At 51.6% G+C, this 19,928-nt stretch overlaps 2 protein-coding genes across 7 annotated transcripts; both read left to right on the top strand.

Moving 5' to 3' along the window:
* Positions 1-1,076: 1,076 nt before the first annotated feature.
* Positions 1,077-12,601, top strand: ATOSB (atos homolog B). 4 transcript variants are annotated; one of them, XM_081067725.1, is made up of 9 exons: positions 1,077-1,128; positions 8,188-8,331; positions 8,576-9,542; positions 9,973-10,031; positions 10,225-10,330; positions 10,451-10,609; positions 10,827-10,895; positions 10,976-11,151; positions 11,288-12,601. In XM_081067725.1, the coding sequence occupies exons 3-9, from the start codon at positions 8,652-8,654 to the stop codon at positions 11,439-11,441; spliced, it is 1,614 nt and encodes a 537-aa protein (XP_080923851.1). In that variant the 5' UTR covers positions 1,077-1,128; positions 8,188-8,331; positions 8,576-8,651; the 3' UTR covers positions 11,442-12,601. The 4 variants fall into 4 exon arrangements, with proteins under 4 accessions (XP_080923851.1, XP_080923848.1, XP_080923850.1 ...); XM_081067722.1 differs by having other exon boundaries at positions 1,122-1,286; XM_081067724.1 differs by lacking the exon at positions 1,077-1,128 and adding an exon at positions 5,298-5,378.
* Positions 12,602-13,277: 676 nt separating this feature from the next.
* STOML2 (stomatin like 2) lies at positions 13,278-19,788 on the top strand. 3 transcript variants are annotated; one of them, XM_081067750.1, is made up of 10 exons: positions 13,278-13,687; positions 13,922-14,059; positions 14,781-14,880; positions 15,019-15,077; positions 15,169-15,270; positions 15,406-15,540; positions 15,681-15,825; positions 15,945-16,024; positions 16,260-16,388; positions 16,815-19,788. In XM_081067750.1, the coding sequence occupies exons 1-10, from the start codon at positions 13,487-13,489 to the stop codon at positions 16,950-16,952; spliced, it is 1,227 nt and encodes a 408-aa protein (XP_080923876.1). In that variant the 5' UTR covers positions 13,278-13,486; the 3' UTR covers positions 16,953-19,788. The 3 variants fall into 3 exon arrangements, with proteins under 3 accessions (XP_080923876.1, XP_080923877.1, XP_080923878.1); XM_081067751.1 differs by having other exon boundaries at positions 13,514-13,687; positions 13,922-13,987; XM_081067752.1 differs by lacking the exon at positions 14,781-14,880 and having other exon boundaries at positions 13,617-13,687.
* Positions 19,789-19,928: the final 140 nt, after the last annotated feature.

Raw genomic sequence — 19,928 nt, 5'->3', positions numbered from 1 at the left:
GCCGGCTCCTCTGAGAGGCCCCATGGTCCCTGTCTGGACTTAGGACCCATTCAGTTCTGCAAAGGTCCTGTGCTGCCATCTACCGGTAGCTAATAAGCACCGACCTACCCTGCTGTATTTCGGGAACCAGTGAGGAAGAAGTTGAACAGAAGACTCAAGCGCTAATTAAATTACAGAACTTGTGTAACTGTTACATAGTTCACTCGACACTGTACAAAGCAAAGGCCCTACTTTTCTCCGGCGATTTCAGGCCCTTCTATCTCAATATTAACACTTAGGCTCCTAAAATTCAGACTTCCTCGCTGATCCACCTCTATAGGTACAGATCTGACCCTATTGCCCATCTTCCAGACCTCAAACTCTCCGGCACAGCATAGGCTGCAGAAATCCGTCAACCGCACAATCTTGAGACCCCACCGCCCAGATTCCCCCAAGTTCACACACCCCTGAGACTCCTTGCACCCTACTTTGCAAACACCATTGGGGCAAATGAGCACGCTAACCCAGTCCTCCCTACAAAGAGGTTCAAGTTCCGCAGGCAGCACACACCAGCGCGAAAGCCTGGGGAGAGGCCGGGTGAAGCTCGGAGCCCTCAGGCTAGCGCTTTGGCTCGGGTTCCGGCCCCCACCCCCTCTCGGATCAAGTCAGCCTAGGCCCACAGCCCGCGGGAAGGGACGAGACCCCGCCCCTCTAGACCTGTCATCACAGAAGCTGCACGTGGCCGGGGTGGGGCCTCAGGCGACCTGCAGCCATCACTTTGTCTCCCCCGCCATCAATTGGGGCCACCGCCACCAATCAGAGCCAGCGGATCCGGGCTGGAGAACAAGCGCCCGCGTGAGGCTAGCGGGAGAAGGGGCGGGGGGAGGAGAGCCTCCGAGGTGGGAGGGGGCTAGTGGTGGAAGGTGGCCTGGCACTGGTTCTGCCAGGCTGGAATTCTAAGGGGTGGGTCCTAGTGAAAGGCAGAGACCAATAGGGGGCGGGGCCAGGGTGGGACCAGGGACAAGCGGAGGATCCTGGGGAAAGGCGGAGTATACTGCAAGGGGCGTAGCCACAGGGGGCGTGGTCTGGGTTAAAGAGGAGGAGCCCGAGGAATTCGAGAAACTAGGAAAGGGGACGAAACCAGGGAAGGTGGGAGGTGGGACGTGGGAGAGGTTGGGCCCGGGCGTTGCGGGGGCGGGGCTCGGACTAAGGGGCGAGGTTTGTAGGCCGGAGCTGCAGCTGGGGCTGCTCCGTTACTGCACCAGTCCACTACCTCCCTAGGTGCAACGGGACTCCCGGAACTACAGGTGTGGGGCGGGGTGCGGGTGGAAGAAGGGACAAGGACGGGGGTACGCTAGGGTAGACATAAGGAGGTGGGGGACACGTTAGGGAAGGAGAGGATCTGTAGACTTCTGGGGGGAGGAAGACAGAGTTGGCGAAGGAATTGGGGCTCAATGTGTGGGCTAGGAGGTGCATTCTTCAGGGGCTCTTGTGGGGGAGGGGCGGGAGTGCTTTGTGGGAGTGGAAAGTACTATGTGCCGGGGTGAGGTCGCTATCTGATGTGGAGGGTTGAAGGCATACTTGAGGGGGAGGGGATCTGAAGACACTTTGGGGGAAGGGGTGCTGTATGATGAAGGGCTGGTGGTCCAGAATGTGAGAGCCAGGGAGGGAACTGTGTGGAGAAAGACAGTATGGGGCTGTGGGCACTGTATGAGGGGAACGGGTCGTAGGCTCCAACTGAGGAGGGGAGAACCCCTAATGCTTTGAGAAAGTAATAGTCAGGGGGCATTGTGGAGATTCCAGGAAGATGTTTGTGTACTGTGTTCTAGGAGTGAGGGTGATGGAATTGGTGTGTGAAGATGCCAGTCTGTAGTGCTTCTGGCTCCTCAGCTCCTAACTCCACTTTCTGGCCTGAGCACTCTTAGAGAGGAGCCAGGCCCTCTGTGCCACCGGGTCTTGTGCTCAGTCTGCTTTGAATCTGTCTGGCTGAGACTGGGGTTTCTGCCCCCAAGTTGGTGTCCCTGGGGACCCTTCCCCTGTTTGGTTCCTGTTAACCCCCCCACTCTAGTTCCTGTTCCTTCCAGAGCTTGCCTTGGTCCCTATCTTTCCCCTCCCCCCCCTTTGCCCTGCCCTTATGCTCTGGGTGTGCTCATTTCCCACTTCCTTCCTCGCCCTGGGGCCTGGCCTGGTCCTTGCCCGTCTAGGCGCTGTGCCCTGCCCCAGACTTTATACTCAGTGGCCAGAGACCCCAGTAACTAGCAACAAGGCCCAGACTCCACCCCTCACTACTATCAAGGTCTCTCCCAACAGCCCCCTAAGTGACTGGTAGCCATATTTTTACCACCCACAAACTGATTATCTCCACCGTTTTCCTTCTGCTGGTTGAGGTACCTTAGGGGCCTCAAAAATTCTGAGCTTCTGTGGGAGGAGGGAAATAGTGAGGAGTATTGGGAGTCTTTGATCTATGATTTGAGAGGTGGCCCACCATTGTAGGCTGAAGTAGGGAAGGGATGTGAGATTCCAGCCTCAACTGGGAGAGGAAGAAGGAATGACTTCTCACAGTCCTGGCTTGGAAGCTGACTGTCAGAACTGAGACTAGAGCCTGGTCCTCTTCGGGGCTCCTCTCCTTCCCTGAGGGGAGTTGATGTAGTGCCAGAGTTCTTTTTGCCTCTGGGCTGACTGGGAAAGGGTGAGAAAGGCCTGCCTTCCACAGTGCGGCTGAATGAGTGTGACAGTGTTGCTGAAAAGGGGCCCCAAGCCAGCCTCCTCTAGTTAGGAGACTATCTGGGGAGGGAGGGGGTCCTGAGGCCAGACAAAGCCTAGGGGTAGAGTGGGGTAAAGGAGGGCAGGCTGATGCCTTTTGAGGTGGAGCTGATTGCTATGGCAACAGAGCTTCCCAGACTGTCTGTCAAAGAGGCAGGCCTAGGGCAGACTTACTCCAGCTTCCTCAGGATTGAGGCATTTGTGGGAGTGGGTGGGGCATGAAGAGAAAAGGCATTAGTTTGCTGAGCTGAGGCTGGAATACACATCTTTTCTTCTTTGGTACAAGCAGCAGGGCATTCAGACGCTTGGACTCATCTTCTGAAAATGAATATGAGTGAACAATAGCCATTAGAATTATAGCAGTATAAGGCCAGAGTTCTAGAGGTCCTCAGTGTCATCATTTATGCAAATCCCTTGTTTTACAGATTTGGAAATTTATGGCCAAACAGACTGATTGTCTCTAGGTTTCACCGTGAAAGAGCAGGAGTTAGGACCCAGGTCTCCTAATTGTTGTTCCTGATTGTTTCTTTCATCCACTTTATTGAGCACCTATTATGTGCCAGGCATTGATGTTGATTCTGGGAATACCAGCATGTACAAAACAGACGAAGTTGATGCTCTTGTGGAGCTTCCATTCTAATAGAGGGAAAAAGAAATGAAGAAGTGTATGTGTGTGAGGAATAATCACTTTCTGACTTTTATTTAGTATTAGAGTTATTATAAGCAGTGTTGATATTCATTTATTCAAGTAATTACAATACAGAGTCTGTGTCTGTGTGTGTGTGTGTGTGTGTGAGAGAGAGAGAGAGAGAGAGAGAGAAACGCCAGCTCTCTCTCTTGATAATTGCTGTGGAAAAAAAAAACAAAGCAGGGTAAGAGTTAGGGCAGCTAGGTAAGGCCTCTTGATTGTACCATGCTGCTTTTCCAGGACACACTGAGGCCTAGAACATCTTTGATCTTTGCCCCTGAACTATTGCCCCTCGACCTTTGCATGTAACTAAGGCCTCACCTTTGGTAGTAGCAGTAAGATAGAACAAGGTGGGGTCATCAAGGGATTATGCCTTTCCTACAGTGTTCCGTGTCTACCTGTCTACCCAGTAAGCTTTTACTAAGGCAAGTAGACTCTTACATTTGTACTCTGCAATTTTGTTCAGGGTGTTGAAAATTTCTTTAATCCTATTCCTTATGATTAGGGAACCAACAAGGAAGTCATTCCATGGCAACTGCATTCTTTTTCAAGATTTTTCCCCTGGTCTGAGGTGAAGAGAAGGGAGCCTTGAGGAACTAACTTACTTGTTGTCCTTCCTAAGTCTAGGGCACAAGGAGGAAGTAGGAGGAGGGGAACCTCTTTTTACTGTCCAATGACGACCTCAAGGACGTTGGGCCTCCTGTGGCTTCTGAACTATAGGAAAACAGATGCCCCCTCTTCTGGAGGCACAACCAGGGAGCTGCCCTGGCTGATGCCAGTTCTCCAGGGCCTCAGTTTGAATCTTCCCTCTTTTGGCTCTGGTGTTTCTCCTGCTTCTGTGGAAGACTGGGAGAAAAAGCCTCCTAAATTCCAAAGTGTCTGATTTGCTGAAAAGTGCAGAGAGAAAGGTATTTTCTTAGGTTGCCACTAGAGCAGCCCCTCTGAAAAGTGTCTTTTAATGCCTAATCCTTACAGAGGTTTCCATGCTGGTCATTCAAAGAACAGGAAGACAAGAATTAGGAATGCTGGTTCTGCTGCCACTTAATTTGGCTGGACCTGGGCTGGGCCTGGGGCCCAGTGACTCAGGGGGAAGGTGGAGAGTTTCGAGGGAGCTGTGAGTCATCGGGGTGAGCTTGAGTTGGGCATATGTCCCCCACTCTGGGCAGAAGCCTTCCTACCTTACTTCCCCTGGGTGTTCTGCCTCCTCGAACAGAGGCCTGTGAATAGAAAGAGTACTGACAGAAGGGATGAAGCACAAAGAATGTTTAGATCTCTGAATTAGAATGTCTCCCTTGGGGCCCTTCCAATGAAGGCAAAAAAACATCAGTAAGAGAGTAAAAACAAGAGTAAGAGAAAGAAGAATATCATTTCTCAATGGAAAGAGATAGTATCCCACTTCAGGACTTTTTCATCTGCTCTGGCATGAAGGAATCTTCCTAGACTCCAAGAGTTCTCTGATCTCTGGAGCTCTGGTTTGCAAAGCAGGGAGAGATGAATGAGAGTGGGGATATTTGGGGTCTGGTGTGGGAAGAGCAGGCCGATTTTGGAGGTTGTCCATCTGTGGTTGTGAAAGCCCTTGGGCATCCTATTAACCAGCCTCGGAAGAGGAAGGGCGGGGGCGGGGTGAAAAGTAGGAGGCCTACGCCTTTAAAAGGGTTAAATGGCTGGGCAGAGCCCTGCTTTGGATTCCGGCAGATGAGGGGTTAGGAGATGGGCGGGGCAACCCTGGGTAGGCCTGCCCTCTTGTGGACCAATGGGCGAGCATCTTTTGGTGAGGGCGTGCCTCACACGCGAGGTCGTGGGGAGGCTGGCCTCCTCTGGGCCAATGAGCACGGTTGCTGCTATGAGGGCGTGGTCTGAGGGGGGCGTGGCGGCCACGGCCGCCCCGGCGGGGGTGTTGGGTCGCTGGGCGGGGCGGGCGGCCCCATCAGCTGGTAGGAAATGGCCTGTGAGTCAGAGGGGCAGCAGAGTCGGCAGCGCGGAGCCGGGGCGGCCACGGGGAGGGACAGTCGCGGGGAGGGGCGCAGCAGCGTCTGGGGGGCTGCGGGCGCCAGGGCCCGCTAGTGTTGCACACGAAGCTGAACAGAAAAGAGCCTAGCTGAGCAGAGCTCAGCCTGAGCCACCCTTTGTCTGGGTTGGGGGCCCGTGTGGGGAGGATCGGGGATTCGAGGGGAGGGACAGGACGGAGGGTCCGGAGCAGCGACCGCCGTGGCGGAGCCAATTTGGGAGCGGGGTGAGTGTGTACTAGGGGAAAAGAGCAAATCCGCGAACCTCCAGTAGGGAATGGGGCCTGTCCCAGGCTGTGGGGATGAGAGGGGTGAGAAAGGACCTGGGAGGCTAAGCAGGGGGGCGGGGGGGGTGGATGATCGTCCAGGACAAGGAGTGTGGGAATCTGGGTGACTCTGCCGGGTTCAGTTTCGAGATGGTGCTGAGATCTGCTCCCTCTCCACTGAGGGTGAAAAGCTCTAGGCCAGTGACCAAGGAGGTGGTGAGAGAGCAGAGATTGACCTTCCTACCACAGTGGTGGTCCACAGAAACAAGCCACTTAGCTTGTGTGGACCTGTACAGGGACAAAATGTAGAGCAGCTGGCAGCAGTTCTCTCTAAACTGAATGAAGGTGGAAAGCACATGGAGAGGAATTCTCCTTTCTATGCTTCTTTATCAGGGTAGAAATGCATATCTTTAATACGGAAGGGAAGGGGAGAGCCTGGGAGCTTGTACCTATACAAACATCCACCTACCGTACCTTCCAGGCCTAGCAGGTGTCTAAGGATATAAACCCCATAGTATTCTGGGACTTGTTGTTTTTGCCGGCCTTGCTCCTTTGGCATGTTGGGAACTGTAGTCTTTGCCAGTCAAAGACTGGCACAGCTGTTTGACGCCAGCTGCTGCCCACCCCCTGCACAGAGAGGAGGTTTGGCCTACCCTTCCCCCTAAGTCCTGCCCCGTGAGTCAGCTTGAAGCCATGGTCTAGAGCCAGACTGGCTGGGTGGCAGGAAAGTGAGTCTTAGAGCTTCTCATTGACAGGGAGGGAACTGAGAGGGCTCTTGGGTAATGAGCAGATGCCCAGGCATGCTGGGGTCAAGTTGGGCATCATGTCATCACCTGGCTTCCCTAGGGCAAAGGCTCAAGAAGCCAACTGGGATGACCTGGAGGTGGGAGAGCTAAGGAAAAGGCCCTTCCTGAGTCTGTATGACTCGGGTAGAAGAAAGGAGGGGTAGAGAGAGTACAGGTTGTACCCTCTGACAACACTGCTATTGGCATGCTGCCCTTTCCAGCCACCACACCCACCACAGGGAAGCAGAATTTTCTTAGGGATCCCAGTTCTAATGAGAACTAGATGAATTAGGGTAGTGTGGGGTGTAATAATGGGAACTTAGTGAAGGAGAGCTGTTCAGTCCCTGGATGCAAATCTCCCCTTTCTCCCCACCCCCACCTCTGTTTTCACTGATTCTCCCTGTACGATTAATCTCTCTGCTCTCATTCTGGGAGTTTTTCTCTGCATTGTCAGGACTGCTACCCAAATCTCTGGGGCTTGCAATCCACTTTTTTGAACCCTCCTATGTGATTACCCCTGTGGTTAGAGTTGGGTGGAGAAGTGGGGCACAGACCTATCCTCAAGAAGAACCCTATGATCAGTCTAGATGTCTTACCCACAGAGCAAGCAGAACTGTCACTAGGTTACAGGAGATAGTGAGACTGCACTATGTGAGGTCTCAGAGGAGAGAGAGATACCTGTGGTCTGGGGTGACCAGAACAGGCTTCCTGGAGGGGATGGCACTTGACCTAGCCAAGGAGGAAGGGTAAGGCTTGGGTAGGCAAACGGGGTATTCCTTGAAGAGGAAAGGGCATCATGGATGTCAGGCAGAAGCTTGATCCTGGGAGCAGTATTTCCTCCCATGAAGGAAACAGGTCTTCAGTTTGACAATCCCCTCACCCAGTATGGGCTCCTGAAGGTGGACTTCTTGGTGAAGACTATCATGCCCTGGCAGAAAAGCCGTGGTTTGGTTTTTTTGGGTGTTGGATGTGTTGGGGAGGAGTAGAAAGGTACCACCAGTTGCTTCCAGCTGTCTGACTGCCACTGCCTTATCTCGAGTTTGCAGAGCATGGGGGAGGGGTAGACCCTAGAAAGCACCTTCTGGTAGTACCTCCTCTCCCTCCCACCCCAGACTTGTTTTTGGTTAGATTTGTTGCCTCCTGTTAAAGGCACAGACTGCTTGGGGCAATTGGGAGTTTAAGGCCGGAGGGCCTGCTTTGAGCTGACCTGAGATTTGTACCTCTGAGTGCTGAAGGGGAGGTGAGTTTCTACAAGATCCCTGTCCTTAGGGCTCTAGGGTGGTACATGTCCCTTTGGAGATAGACATGTGGGAAGGAGTTGTGCAAGTTGGTGGACTTGACTAGGAATTCTGAATTCTTGCCCTGGCCAATCTCTTAGCCGGCATGGTCTCTTGGAGCTTGGGGTATCTCACCCCCCTTTCCATTAAAGCAGGAGTCCCCAAGGAGGTGGCCCTGACAAGTGGTCATCCTGCCTCAACTTATCAGATCCTTATTACATTGAGCCAAGACTTGCCTCTGTGTGATTCCTTATGTAGCCCAACTCTGCCCTCTGGGCCCTGGATTCCAAGACTGCCCTTCTGTTTCTGAAGAGCTCCTCACATGGGAAGAGGATGTCTTGTGGCGTATTCTATTAGCCCACGATAGGAGAGGAGCCTTACCACTGACTGCAGGGATCCTTATGTTTGTTCTTCTTTCCTTAGGGTCCAGCTGAGCCCAGGAGCTGCACGGAATGGTGGCAGTCACCTTGCCAGTGCAGCGGGCATGGACCAGACTGCAAGCTAGGAGAGCAAGACATCAGTCAGAAAGAGGGAACACACAGCTAGGCTTAAGGCCTCTTCATCGGGGTGAGTGCCAGGGAGGGGGACAGGGAGTAGGTCCAGTAAGAAATCTGAGCTAAGTATGTCACCCTTTCAGAAGTTCTAGGAGTAGCCTCTATACTCCATTAATCCACTTGGGGATTTAGACACCTTTACCCCCATGAACCCTGCAAGGTCACCTCTTTGGGCCAGGGGAGGATCTGAAATTCAGCTGGGAGGGAGAAGACACTTTGATTCCTCTGACTACCTTTTCTTCTTTTCTTTTGCACAGATGTCCCCAGGCCCCCCAGCCCAGGCCCAGCATAAAGGCTGTGGGGGGGGGGCCCCCTGACCCAAGGCGGGGCTTCATGCGCCACGTGCAGGCGGAGCCATCTCCATCCTCAGAGCCAGAGGCTGGCCCTTCACAGCCTGCAGTCAGGCAGGGGGCCCTCCAGGGTGGCCTGCTCATGGGCTACAGCCCAGCAGGGGGGGCAACATCCCCCGGGGTCTACCAGGTATCCATCTTTTCCACTCCAGCTGGTGCCTCCGAACCTCCTAGGGCCCTGAAACGGTCAGCCCCGCCCACTGAGGGTCCCCGAGAGCTGAAGAGAGGACCTGGGCTGGGGGCTAGGGAGGGCCTACCCCCTGAAGAACCATCTACTGTGGGGCTATTGGGCTCAGAGGGGTTGGGGCTGGGACTGGGTGTGGCCAGCCAGCATTTCTGCCATCATGGCCTCTGTGTTGTGGAACAGGGAAGTAGCTCCACCTCACCTTGGACTTCAGGGACCCGGAATCCCCCCTGGCCCCTGTCAAATGCTTCCTGCAATACTTTGCACACCAGAGACTGGGCTTCCCCAGATCCAGGGGGACAGGGGTCCCTGGGGGCATTCCCAGGGCAAGCCCTTCCAGGCCAGCTGCACACACTTGACACTGATTTGCACAGTCTTGCACAACTAGGGAGTAAGAGCCCAGTGGCTGGGGTGGGCAATGGGGGCAGCCCCTGGCCTAGGGAGTCCCCTGGCACTGCCAATGGGCACAGTCCCGAGCACACACCCCCTGGCCCTGGACCTCCAGGCCCCTGCCCCACCAAGCGAAGGCTGCTTCCTGCTGGAGAAGCCCTGGATGTCAGCTCTGAGAATGAGGGGCCAACCCCTCAGAGGCGCCGGGGAACCCTGGGTCACCCTCCTGCTGCCAACAGTTCTGATGCCAAAGCCACACCCTTCTGGAGCCATCTGCTGCCTGGGCCCAAGGAGCTTCTGGTAAGCCAGGAGAGGAGATGGTCTACTATTTTTTTAAATTTATTTTTAATTATAGCTGCCACAATATTATCTTAGTTTCAGGTGTACAATATAGTGATGGAACATTTTACCTTACAAAGTGATCACCGCAATAAGTCTAGTAATCATCTGTCACTGTTCATAGTTATTATATCATTGACTCTATTCCCTATGTTGTACATTATATCCCTGTGACTTATTTTATAATTGGCAATGTGTACTTTTCAATCCCTTTCCCCTTTTCTGCCCAACTCCCTACCCACTCCCGTTCGGAGATGGTCTACTCTTAAGTGGATATGTGTGTGGGAAAAGGTGAAGGGGGCATGATCCTATGAGAGCGTGTGATGAGCCCCTGCTCCCAAACATACCTGGCCTCCACCAAATCTCCTTCTCTAATCTTTCCTCTCCATAGGACCCTACAGACTGCAGTCCTACGGGACGGAGGCTGAAAGGTGCCCGTCGTCTGAAGCTGTAAGTGACCACCTGTTCCCTCTGCCCTGTGTCTGAAAAATGGGGACTGAAGTCTGTAATCCTCTTTCTCACTGCTGGGTAGGGGACCCCAGGGCAGGAGCCCTAAGTAATGGCAAAGGGTGAGGCCTAAAGACATAAGCAGGCATCCCAACACACCTCAAGCCAACCCACTATGTGTCTCCTCCCTTACCAGGAGTTCCCTTCGAAACTTCCGGAAGGGACCAGGCCTGCTGAGCCCCCCCAGTGCCTCCCCTGTTCCTACCCCCACTGTCAGCCGTACCCTTTTGGGCAACTTTGAGGTAGTTCCCCTTGGATTTTGTGATGGGGGGGGTCTTGTGGGAAGTGGGATGGTGGAGAGTGACTCGGATGGTTAAGGAAAAGAGCTAGTGTCTCTCTCACACTGTGTTTTCCCACCCCAGGAATCACTGCTGCGAGGACGCTTTGCACCATCTGGCCATATTGAGGGCTTCACGGCAGAGATTGGAGCTAGTGGATCCTACTGCCCCCAGCATGTCACGCTGCCTGTCACTGTCACCTTCTTTGATGTTTCTGAACAAAATGCCCCGGCCCCCTTTCTGGTATGACCTGATTTCCACCCAAATTCAGTTCTTGAGGATGAGGGGTTGGGGTCAAGAGGTATTCTTTAGGTGTTCCTCACCTAAGAGAGAGTCAGGGCAGTGGGGAGAACTCTAGTGTGGAGCAGGGGCCAGCTCACAGAGTGAGATTGTGGAGATGAGTGAGCATTCAGGGCTCTCTCAGTGCCCACCTTAGCTGATGGCTCCATGCTCTTCCTAGGGTGTCGTGGACCTGAACCCTCTGGGGAGGAAGGGTTACAGCGTGCCCAAGATGGGCACCATCCAAGTGGTGAGTTTTCCCTGAGGGGATGTGAGGGGGGAGAGGAAAATAACCCTAGGCCCTACCAACCTTGCCTGTCCTGCCCCCAGACCTTATTTAACCCCAATCAGACTGTGGTGAAGATGTTCCTCGTGACCTTTGACTTCTCGGACATGCCTGCTGCCCACATGACCTTCTTGCGCCATCGCCTCTTTTTGGTGCCTGTGGGTGAGGAGGGAAATGTTAGCCCCACCCGCCGCCTCCTCTGCTACTTGCTGCACCTCAGGTGAGGACAGGGCCCAAGGACAGCTGGGGCAGCCCAGGTATCCTTTCCCCAACCCAGGTGGCCCTTCCCTGAATAGCATCTCTCCTTGCTTCTCTATCGTCTGGGTCCTTACTTTGACCACCCTGTTCTTTTCTAGGTTCCGGAGCTCCCGCTCAGGCCGCTTAAGCCTGCATGGAGACATCCGCCTGCTTTTTTCCCGCCGGAGTCTGGAACTGGACACAGGGCTCCCCTATGAACTGCAGGCTGTGACTGAGGCCCCTCACAATCCACGTTATTCACCTTTGCCCTGATTGCCAGTGCCCTGAACCCATGTGGGCCAAGGACCAGCCCATCATACTCCATGCTGGACGGAGCAAACACGTGGAGAGGTGGCGAGAGACCCTTCAGGCTTGAATTAAAGCCCTCGCCATGCTCATGCCCAAAGTGATTATTTGGGTGTTTAAAACTTCTGATCCTTACCACAATCTGCCCTACTCTGGGTTCTCCACGTGCCTGCCCCCCCCCATGGAATTCCCAGGCCAGCTTAGATACTGGGGAGGAACCGAAGCTAACCTGAGGCTGCCCCAAGTTCCCAGGCAAGTCACGCCAGCGCTGCCTCCTAGTCCTGGGCAGGGACCTCTTATTATTTTATTTATTTTTAATTTATAATTTATTCAAATTGGATTGCCTTGGTAACCTCCCAAACCTGACAATTGGCATTGCCCTTCCTCCTTTCCCACTCTCAGATATTGCTCCAATCTCAGGAGTTGAAGAGGCTGATGTTGGGACTGGGGAAGAACTGCTCTCCCTCAGCTGAGGGCAGAGAGGTTATCCCAGACGGACTGAGTCACTAACCAAAGACTCAGCTTCCCCTGTCTTTCCCTGATTTTTTCACTTCTCCTACCCTCTGACCCCTCTCTGAAGGCCAACTGTGTGTGTGTGTGTGTGTGTGTGTGTGTGTGTGTGTGTATGGGTGTGTGTGCACGCGCGGAAGCTGTATGTGTGGTATGTGTGTGAGAAAGAGAAAGAGCGTGCATGCGCACATATATGGGGTTTAACCACCCCTCATCTAGGGCTCTAGACTCCAGGTGTCCCTCTCCTGCTTGTGTCCCCTTACTTTGGGGTCCTGACTGAGGAAGGTGTTCAGGGGGCAGAGTCAGGGCCATGGACCGGGGTGCCTCCTTTCACCTGGCCAGACTCTGACCTACCTACCTCAGCTGGGGTGAGGGGCACCCCTCAAACCCAATCATGTGGTTCCCAACTACCCCATTGCCCACTCCAGACTCTGACCCAACCTTAGCCCTGACTTCTGGGGCGAGGCTGAGGGGAACAAGCATTTGCTGAAACTTGAAAAAAAAAAAAACACCACCACCACCACACACACACAGGAAAAACAATTGTACCTGGTACTTTTTTTTTTTTTTTTAGGAAAAAAGAAAGAAAGAATAAATTCTTATTTGGAAACTTGAACTAAGCCCTACTTTTTCTGTCCAGGAGAGTATGGGAATGGGGATAGAGGGCCTAATTGGAACTGGGACTCTGCCCTCTCTCCCAGAGAGGGGGCCTGAGGCTCTGAGGTCTTCCCTGAGGCCCTGCTGATTCTTAGGATCTGAGATTGATTCCAGATAATGGGGTTGGGTTGTGAGGAAGGTTCAACCATAAAAGCAGAACTCTCTCGATGTGGATATGGATTCTTATACTGGTTCTATTGTTAATGATTTCAGCCCCTCTGAACTTCATTGCCCTTATACATAAAATGAAGGTTACCATGCAAGTCTATTAAAGGATGTGCCAGAGCTCAGGGAGCTGTGCAGGGTGACACGCTCCAGACAGGGCTGAATGTTGGGACTCTGCTGAACTCCATACGAGGGGACCAGGGTCCATCAGGCCCTGGGAAGAAGTAGAAAAAGCTATGGTGTCTTGGGAAAAGAGGGAAGGGGTAAATCTCAGCCCAATCATCCTGCAATGTTAGGCCCAGTCACTATGACAACGGGAATCGGGTCAGTCCCCAGTGGGAGGGCTGGATACAACACAGCAGGACTGCCAGAGAATGTCACTATGGCAACTATGGTTATTGGAGTCAGCGCCAATCCTCTGGTCGCTATGGTGACAGATGGGGGCGGTCATACGCTCCGAGGGTGAACTGAGTCTCTCGGGTGGGTGTAAACAACTCAGTGGGAGATGTTTCTGGGCCACTTGAACACAGAAAATAGCTTCCATTTTGGTCACCATTTCTGAGATCTTGAGCACGATCAGAGAGAACCAGAACAAGTTCCAATCTTGGGCTGCCTGTAGGTCTGCGTTTCCCAGGAAACAACTTGATGCACGCCTCTGCCACGTAACGCTGATTGGCCGAATGTGGAATGCAGCGTGCACGGAGAGAGAGGACGACCGGAAGTACATCCGGGGGAGTGAAAATACAGTAGGAAAGAAAAGGCTCAGGTCCGGGCTTCTAGAGCGACCGCTCTGCTCCGCGTCTCGTTGGTTCCGGAGGTCGCTGCGGCCGTGGGAAATGCTGGCGCGCACCGTGCGGGGGTCTGGGGCCCTGTTGCTCAGGGTAAGAACGAGGCAGCCTACTCCAACTGTTGGGCTAGAGATCGCCTGCGTCCTCAGCTGGAAAGGAGGTGGACTCTAAATTTGGGGAGAAAACTGGGGTCAGAGGTCATGGTCCCACGTGAGTTTCTCTGAGGACCCTGTAGCGGGGCGGTTTAGGGAGCCGCCTCCGGACAGGCGCCTAGAGGAGCGGCGTGCCCGGCCGGCTGGGATCTCATAACTGTCGTCTTCCCTTCAGGGCTCCGTGCAGGCTTCTGGCCGCGCTCCGCGCCGCACCTCCTCAGGATTGCCCCGAAACACCGTGGTACTGTTTGTGCCCCAGCAGGAGGCTTGGGTGGTGGAACGAATGGGCAGATTCCACCGGATCCTGGAGCCTGTGAGAATCTCTTCTGCCCACCCCAGGCCAGCCTGACGCCCAATTACCTCATGACTTGGGGGGATGGAGATGGGACCTCCTTGGGGCCTGCCCTCACCTTTGGCTTGCAACTCTTAAGACCAGACTCAGCAGGGCCTAGAGTGCTGACCATCATACCCGTGTTCCACCTTTTCTTATTGCTCTAGTATCCCACAGGTTCCATTCTTGGGAACCTTCCCTACCCACTCTCTCAGCTCCACCTGTCTGCATGGAGAAAGCTACTCTGCTGGCTCCCATTCCCTTGATTTTCCCATCCCATTCAGAGGCCCAGCCTCACATTCCTACTGTGTTTCCCTAAAAATAAGACCTAGCCGGACCATCAGCTCTAATGCGTATTTTGGAGCAAAAATGAATATAAGACCCGGTATTATATTCTACCCAGTATTATGTTATGTTATATTGTATTACATATCATATCATAGTATATTGGACCCAGTCTTATAGTAAAATAAGACTGGGTCTTATATTAATTTTTCCTCCAAAAGACACAGTAGAGCTGATTGGCTAGGTCTTGTTTTGGGGGAAATACGGTATTCTCTTGGGCTTCCCTACCGTTGAAGCCCCCAGCCTTCAGCTTTTCTGGGCATGTTCCATATGTTGATTCCCTACACACTCCAGGCCTAGCTTAGATCCCAACCCTACAACCCCCCTCCTTCTGAAGACCCATGACTCCTCTTCCCAGGGCTTGAACATCCTCATTCCTGTGTTAGACCGGATCCGATATGTGCAGAGTCTCAAGGAAATTGTCATCAATGTGCCTGAGCAGTCGGCTGTGACTCTCGGTGAGGGGTGCAGGGTAACATGGGTGCTCTGAGGCCATTAGGAAGTGGTTGCTGGAGATCCAGAGCTTAGGAGAAAGAGCTGATTGGGACCTGGAGGCCTGACTTTCCTCCTTTTCTCTCCTGCTCCTGCATCTACAGACAACGTAACTCTGCAAATTGATGGAGTCCTTTACCTGCGCATCATGGATCCTTACAAGGTATCTCCTTTCGTCTTTATTTACCTCCTGAGTTACTCTCCTCACGAAAATCCTGCATCCAAGCATCTTACACTATCCATGTTCCTTTCAGGCAAGCTACGGTGTAGAGGATCCTGAGTATGCTGTCACCCAGCTAGCTCAGACGACTATGAGATCAGAACTTGGCAAACTCTCTCTGGACAAAGTCTTCAGGGTAAGGAGATCTGAGCCAGAGTTGGGGTTTGAAGACACATGCTTGGCACTCTTCAGTCCTTTCTGGGGATCAAGATCAGTCCTAGGCCTTTCTCAGCTTGAGGCTTACACCTCTCTCATACCTGTCTTCCTCCAGGAGCGGGAGTCCCTCAATGCTAGTATTGTGGATGCCATCAACCAGGCTGCGGACTGCTGGGGCATCCGCTGCCTCCGTTACGAGATCAAGGATATCCATGTGCCGCCGCGGGTGAAAGAGTCCATGCAGATGCAGGTGGGGGCCAGGGAGGACTTCAGGATGCTCTAGTCACACGAAGACCTGGATTCCCTTCCCTACTCTGATAGGTACGGTTGCTGATCTGTATAAGAGTTTATTGTGACTTCCTGTTGATTTGGGTTGCTGGGGACTTCTAGGTGGAGGCAGAGCGGCGGAAACGGGCCACAGTTCTGGAGTCTGAGGGGACCCGAGAGTCAGCCATCAACGTGGCAGAGGGGAAGAAGCAGGCACAGATCCTGGCGTCTGAGGCAGAAAAGGCTGAACAAATAAATCAAGCAGCAGGTCAGCAGAGGGTAGAGCCTGAGGGAGGAGCAGGGTATGGGTCTTTGAGGGTTGGTGCTGGAATAGGAGCTTTGGGGTACCCTGACCTCATGGGTCAAGTTCTGTCTCTTTTCTTCTAGGAGAAGCTAGTGCAGTTCTGGCCAAGGCAAAGGCTAAAGCTGAAGCTATTCGCATCCTAGCTGCAGCTTTGACACAACATGTGAGAGGCCCCTGGTGGGAGTTGGAGGGCAGGAATTGACAGTGGAAAAGGTTCTTTTATCTACCCTTGGGAAAAGTTCCTGTCTTTGTGGGTTCCACTGAGCCAGGTTACCTGATCTCTTGTATTGTGATCTGCATATCCTCTTTTCAGGAACCTGACTTTTCCTCTCTACTCCTCCACCCTACCCATTTCTCTACATCTGTGATCTCTGATTTTATCCCTCCTGTGGCCACAGAATGGAGATGCAGCAGCCTCACTGACCGTGGCTGAGCAGTATGTCAGCGCATTCTCCAAACTGGCGAAGGACTCCAACACTGTCTTGCTGCCCTCGAACCCTGGCGATGTCACCAGTATGGTGGCTCAGGTTAGAGTGCCCTGAGGACCCGGTACAGAGCACCAGTACCAGAAGCTGAGATTCAACCACCACCATCTCCACTTATACACCATAGAGGTCTTCAGAGTGCCCTGAGACCTAGACCTTCCTTCATTCTCTGTAGAGAACAAATCTCTAAGAATGAGACATCCCTACTCACCCCTGGAGATAGGGAAGCTCTTGAGTCATCTTTTTCTTTCTTTTTTCCCCAGATACCTGTGCTAGTATTCTGAGGGTGGCCCTGCTCTGATAGATTGTAAGATTCTTAGAACCAACTCTAAAACTTATAAGACTGATGTGTGAGAGAAGGAGAAACTAAAAACAAGCTGACTGACCCTGTCCCACCTTTTTAGCCATTGGCGGGTTGTGTTACACCTTATTCCATATGTCCTCATGGCTCTCTCTTCCTCTCCTCAGGCCATGGGTGTGTATGGGGCCCTCACCAAAGCCCCAGTGCCAAGGGCCCAGGACTCAGTCTCCAGCGAGAACAGCAGAGATGTCCAGGGCACAGATGCAAGTCTTGATGAGGAACTTGATCGAGTCAAGCTGAGTTAATGGAGCTGGGCTTGGCAAGAGAGGCTGGGGACAGGAAAGCAGCTCTCCCAAACTCTGGCTTTAGCCTCCCTGCTGAGATTTTGGTTATTATTTTTTTATTTGAAGTTTAATCATGTAATAAACTCACCAGTAGCAAACCAGAAACTGTCCTCTCTGATTGGGAAATGAAGTTGAGAAAGTCATCAGTGTTTTCCATGGATGTCCACTCCCACCCTCTAGTTCTGTCAGGTCTTGGGAGCCAATTCCTCCATGAGCAAGAATGAACCTGATGTAATGTGAAATCACCCTTCTTGTCTCCAGGAGAAGCTGTGGGATAGGGTGGAAGGATTAGCCACATGTCTATTGAACTGCCCGCTGGAGAGTGTAGTCCCCTTCCTGCTACGTGTGGGACTGTAAATTTGAGCAGGTATTTGGGGGAATTTCTCATGAGAAAGAGGACTGCCTTGGCAGGATAGTACTGCTGAGTGCTTAAAGGGTCTTCAGGGACTGACACTCATTTATTCAAAAATATTTGATAATAGGGGGCCGGCCTGGTGGCTCAAGCCATTAGAGCTCCATGCTCCTAACTCCCATGGCTGCCGGTTCGATTCCCACATGGGCCAGTGGGCTCTCAATCACAAGGTTGCCAGTTCAATTCCTCGATTCACGTAAGGGATGGTGGGCAGCATCCCCTGCAACTAAGATTGAACACAGCACCTTGAGCTGAGCTGCCGCCAAGCTCCCAGATGGCTCAGTTGGTTGGAGCGCATCCTCTCAACCACAGGGTTGCTGGTTTGACTCCTGCAAGGGATGGTGGGCTGCGCCTCCTGCAACTAGCAACGGCAACTGTGGAGCTGAGCTGCGCCCTCCACAACTAAGACTGAAAGGACAACAACTTGAAGCTGAATGACACCCTCCACAACGAAGATTGAAAGCACAACAACTTGACTTGGAAAAAAAGTCCTGGAAGGACACACTGTTCCCCAATTAAGTCCTGTTCAAAAAAAAAAAAAATTCCGTAATATCTATGATGTGCCAAGCTCAGTGCTAGACATGAGTTACAAAAGCAACTGAGACCCAGCAGTCTCTGCTTTCACAGAATACGAGGTCAGGGAGAGGAGACAAACAAGGAAGCAGACAGCGATACAAAGTGGTAAGTGCTGTGAAGGAAGAAAATTCTGGTTGAGCGATCCTAGGAGCAGAAACATATCAGCTTGTGGGCAGCTAAGTTGCCAACTTTGCCATTGAGCTCAGGCTGGAAAAATGAATGCATTTGCCAGGCTCGGGTTTGGGGCTGGATGTAACTTCTCCATAGCTCCAGAGAAGTTGGAACATTCAGTTATTTGCTGCGGCTGAATGGTGAGATGTTAGGGGGATGTGACTATATGGCAAGGGCCAAATCACAGGGAGATAGAGTCCTGAAGAGTTTGAACTTTGTCCTTAGGTAGGGGGAGATCCATGAAGGGTGTTTTTTTTCCCGTTCCCGTGAAGAATTTTTAAGATTAAGGTAACCACAGTACTGTTTTAGATAGAGCAGTTCTGCAATGTGGACGGGATTTGAGGGAGAGATGGGAGGCTGGATGGACAATAATAAAGCTGCCTCAGTGATTCCAGAGGGTGATGAAGCCTGAACTGAGGTAAGGGGCCACCTCAATGGAGGAATACTTGACATATTCCTGAATTATAATTTATTCATTTATTTATTTGATAACTTTATTGAATCCCAACTATAGACCAGGCACCAAGGATACAGTAATGAAGAAAACAGTTCCCTGCTCTCAATGAGCTTATTCTGTTAGGAAGGGACAAACCATTAAGATGTATAGTATTTCAGATGCTGATGAGTTGTACTTAGAGAAAGTTAAAGGAAGGAAGATGGAGAATTTGGTGAGGAGGGGTATAATATTAAGTAGAATGCTCCAGAAAGCCTCACTGATGTTACATTTGAGCTTAGATACAGAGATGAGGGGAATCTAGGAGTAAATTTGGGCATCTGGTAGTAAAGCTGACAGGAGATTGCAAATGCAAAGGTCCTGAGGCAGAGCATGCCTGTATTATAACAAAGAGCAAAGGAGCTGCAGTGGATGGAACAGAGTTAAGGAAGGAATGAAGTGGCAGCTAGGTGAATCAGAGGGAAGTAGGGAGCTGGTGTGTAGAATTGTAGGGCTATATAGGGCCACTACAAGAACTTAGGCTTTACTCTGAAATGAGAAACCAGTGGAGAGGTTTTTTGTTTTGTCTATAATAGTAGCTTTACTGAGGTGTAATTCACATACAATACAATTCACCCCATTTAAAGTGTGAATTCAGTAATTTGTAGCATATTCAGAGTTGTACAACTATCAAAATTTTAAACCATTTTCATCACTACGCCCTCACCTCCACTCTATCACAAAAACCCTATACCCATTAGCAGTTACTCCCTCTCCCCCAGCCCTAGGTAACCATTAATTTATTTTCTCAATAGATTTATGTGCTCTATTTTGTGATTGGCTTCTTTACTCAGCATAATGTTTTTAAGGTTCATCCATGTATTAATAGTAGCATTCCTGTTTATGGCCAAACAATATTCCATTGTACGTACCATTTGTATATCCACTCAATCATTGAAGGCCAATTGGGATGGTTCTACCTTTTGACTGTTAGGATAATGCTACTATGAACATTCATGTACAGTTTTTGTTTGGATATATATTTTCATTTCTTTTAAGTATATACCTAGGAATGGAATTACTAAATCATACAGTAACTCGGTTTAACCTTTTGAAGACCTGCCAGACTGTTTTCCAAAGCTGCTGCACCATTTTACAGTCTCAACAGCTGTGTATGAGGGTTCAAATTTCTCCATATCCATGCCAATACTTATTTGTCTTCTTAATTATAACTATCCTAGCGGGTTTGAAATGGTATCTCTAGCATTTCCCCGGTGGCTAATGTTGAGCATCTTTTCATGTAGTTGTTGGTCATTTACATATCTTCTTTGGAGAAATGTCTATT

This window comes from Rhinolophus hipposideros (genome assembly GCF_964194185.1).
Source record: "Rhinolophus hipposideros genome assembly, chromosome: 11".
In the NCBI taxonomy this organism is placed as follows: Eukaryota; Metazoa; Chordata; class Mammalia; order Chiroptera; family Rhinolophidae; genus Rhinolophus; species Rhinolophus hipposideros.
Note: the sequence above shows the minus strand (reverse complement) of the source record. Positions and strands in the feature narration are given on the sequence as shown.

Bases quoted from the DNA above. Each gene is read 5' to 3' on its own strand.
- ATOSB (XM_081067725.1), top strand. From the start codon at position 8,652: ATGCGCCACGTGCAGGCGGAGCCATCTCCATCCTCAGAGCCAGAGGCT. The intron at 10,896-10,975 runs GTGAGTTTTCCC...TCCTGCCCCCAG, and splicing joins AGATGGGCACCATCCAAGTG to ACCTTATTTAACCCCAATCA. The intron at 11,152-11,287 runs GTGAGGACAGGG...GTTCTTTTCTAG, and splicing joins TGCTACTTGCTGCACCTCAG to GTTCCGGAGCTCCCGCTCAG.
- STOML2 (XM_081067750.1), top strand. From the start codon at position 13,487: ATGTGGAATGCAGCGTGCACGGAGAGAGAGGACGACCGGAAGTACATC. The intron at 13,688-13,921 runs GTAAGAACGAGG...TCTTCCCTTCAG, and splicing joins CTGGGGCCCTGTTGCTCAGG to GGCTCCGTGCAGGCTTCTGG. The intron at 15,271-15,405 runs GTAAGGAGATCT...GTCTTCCTCCAG, and splicing joins CTCTGGACAAAGTCTTCAGG to GAGCGGGAGTCCCTCAATGC.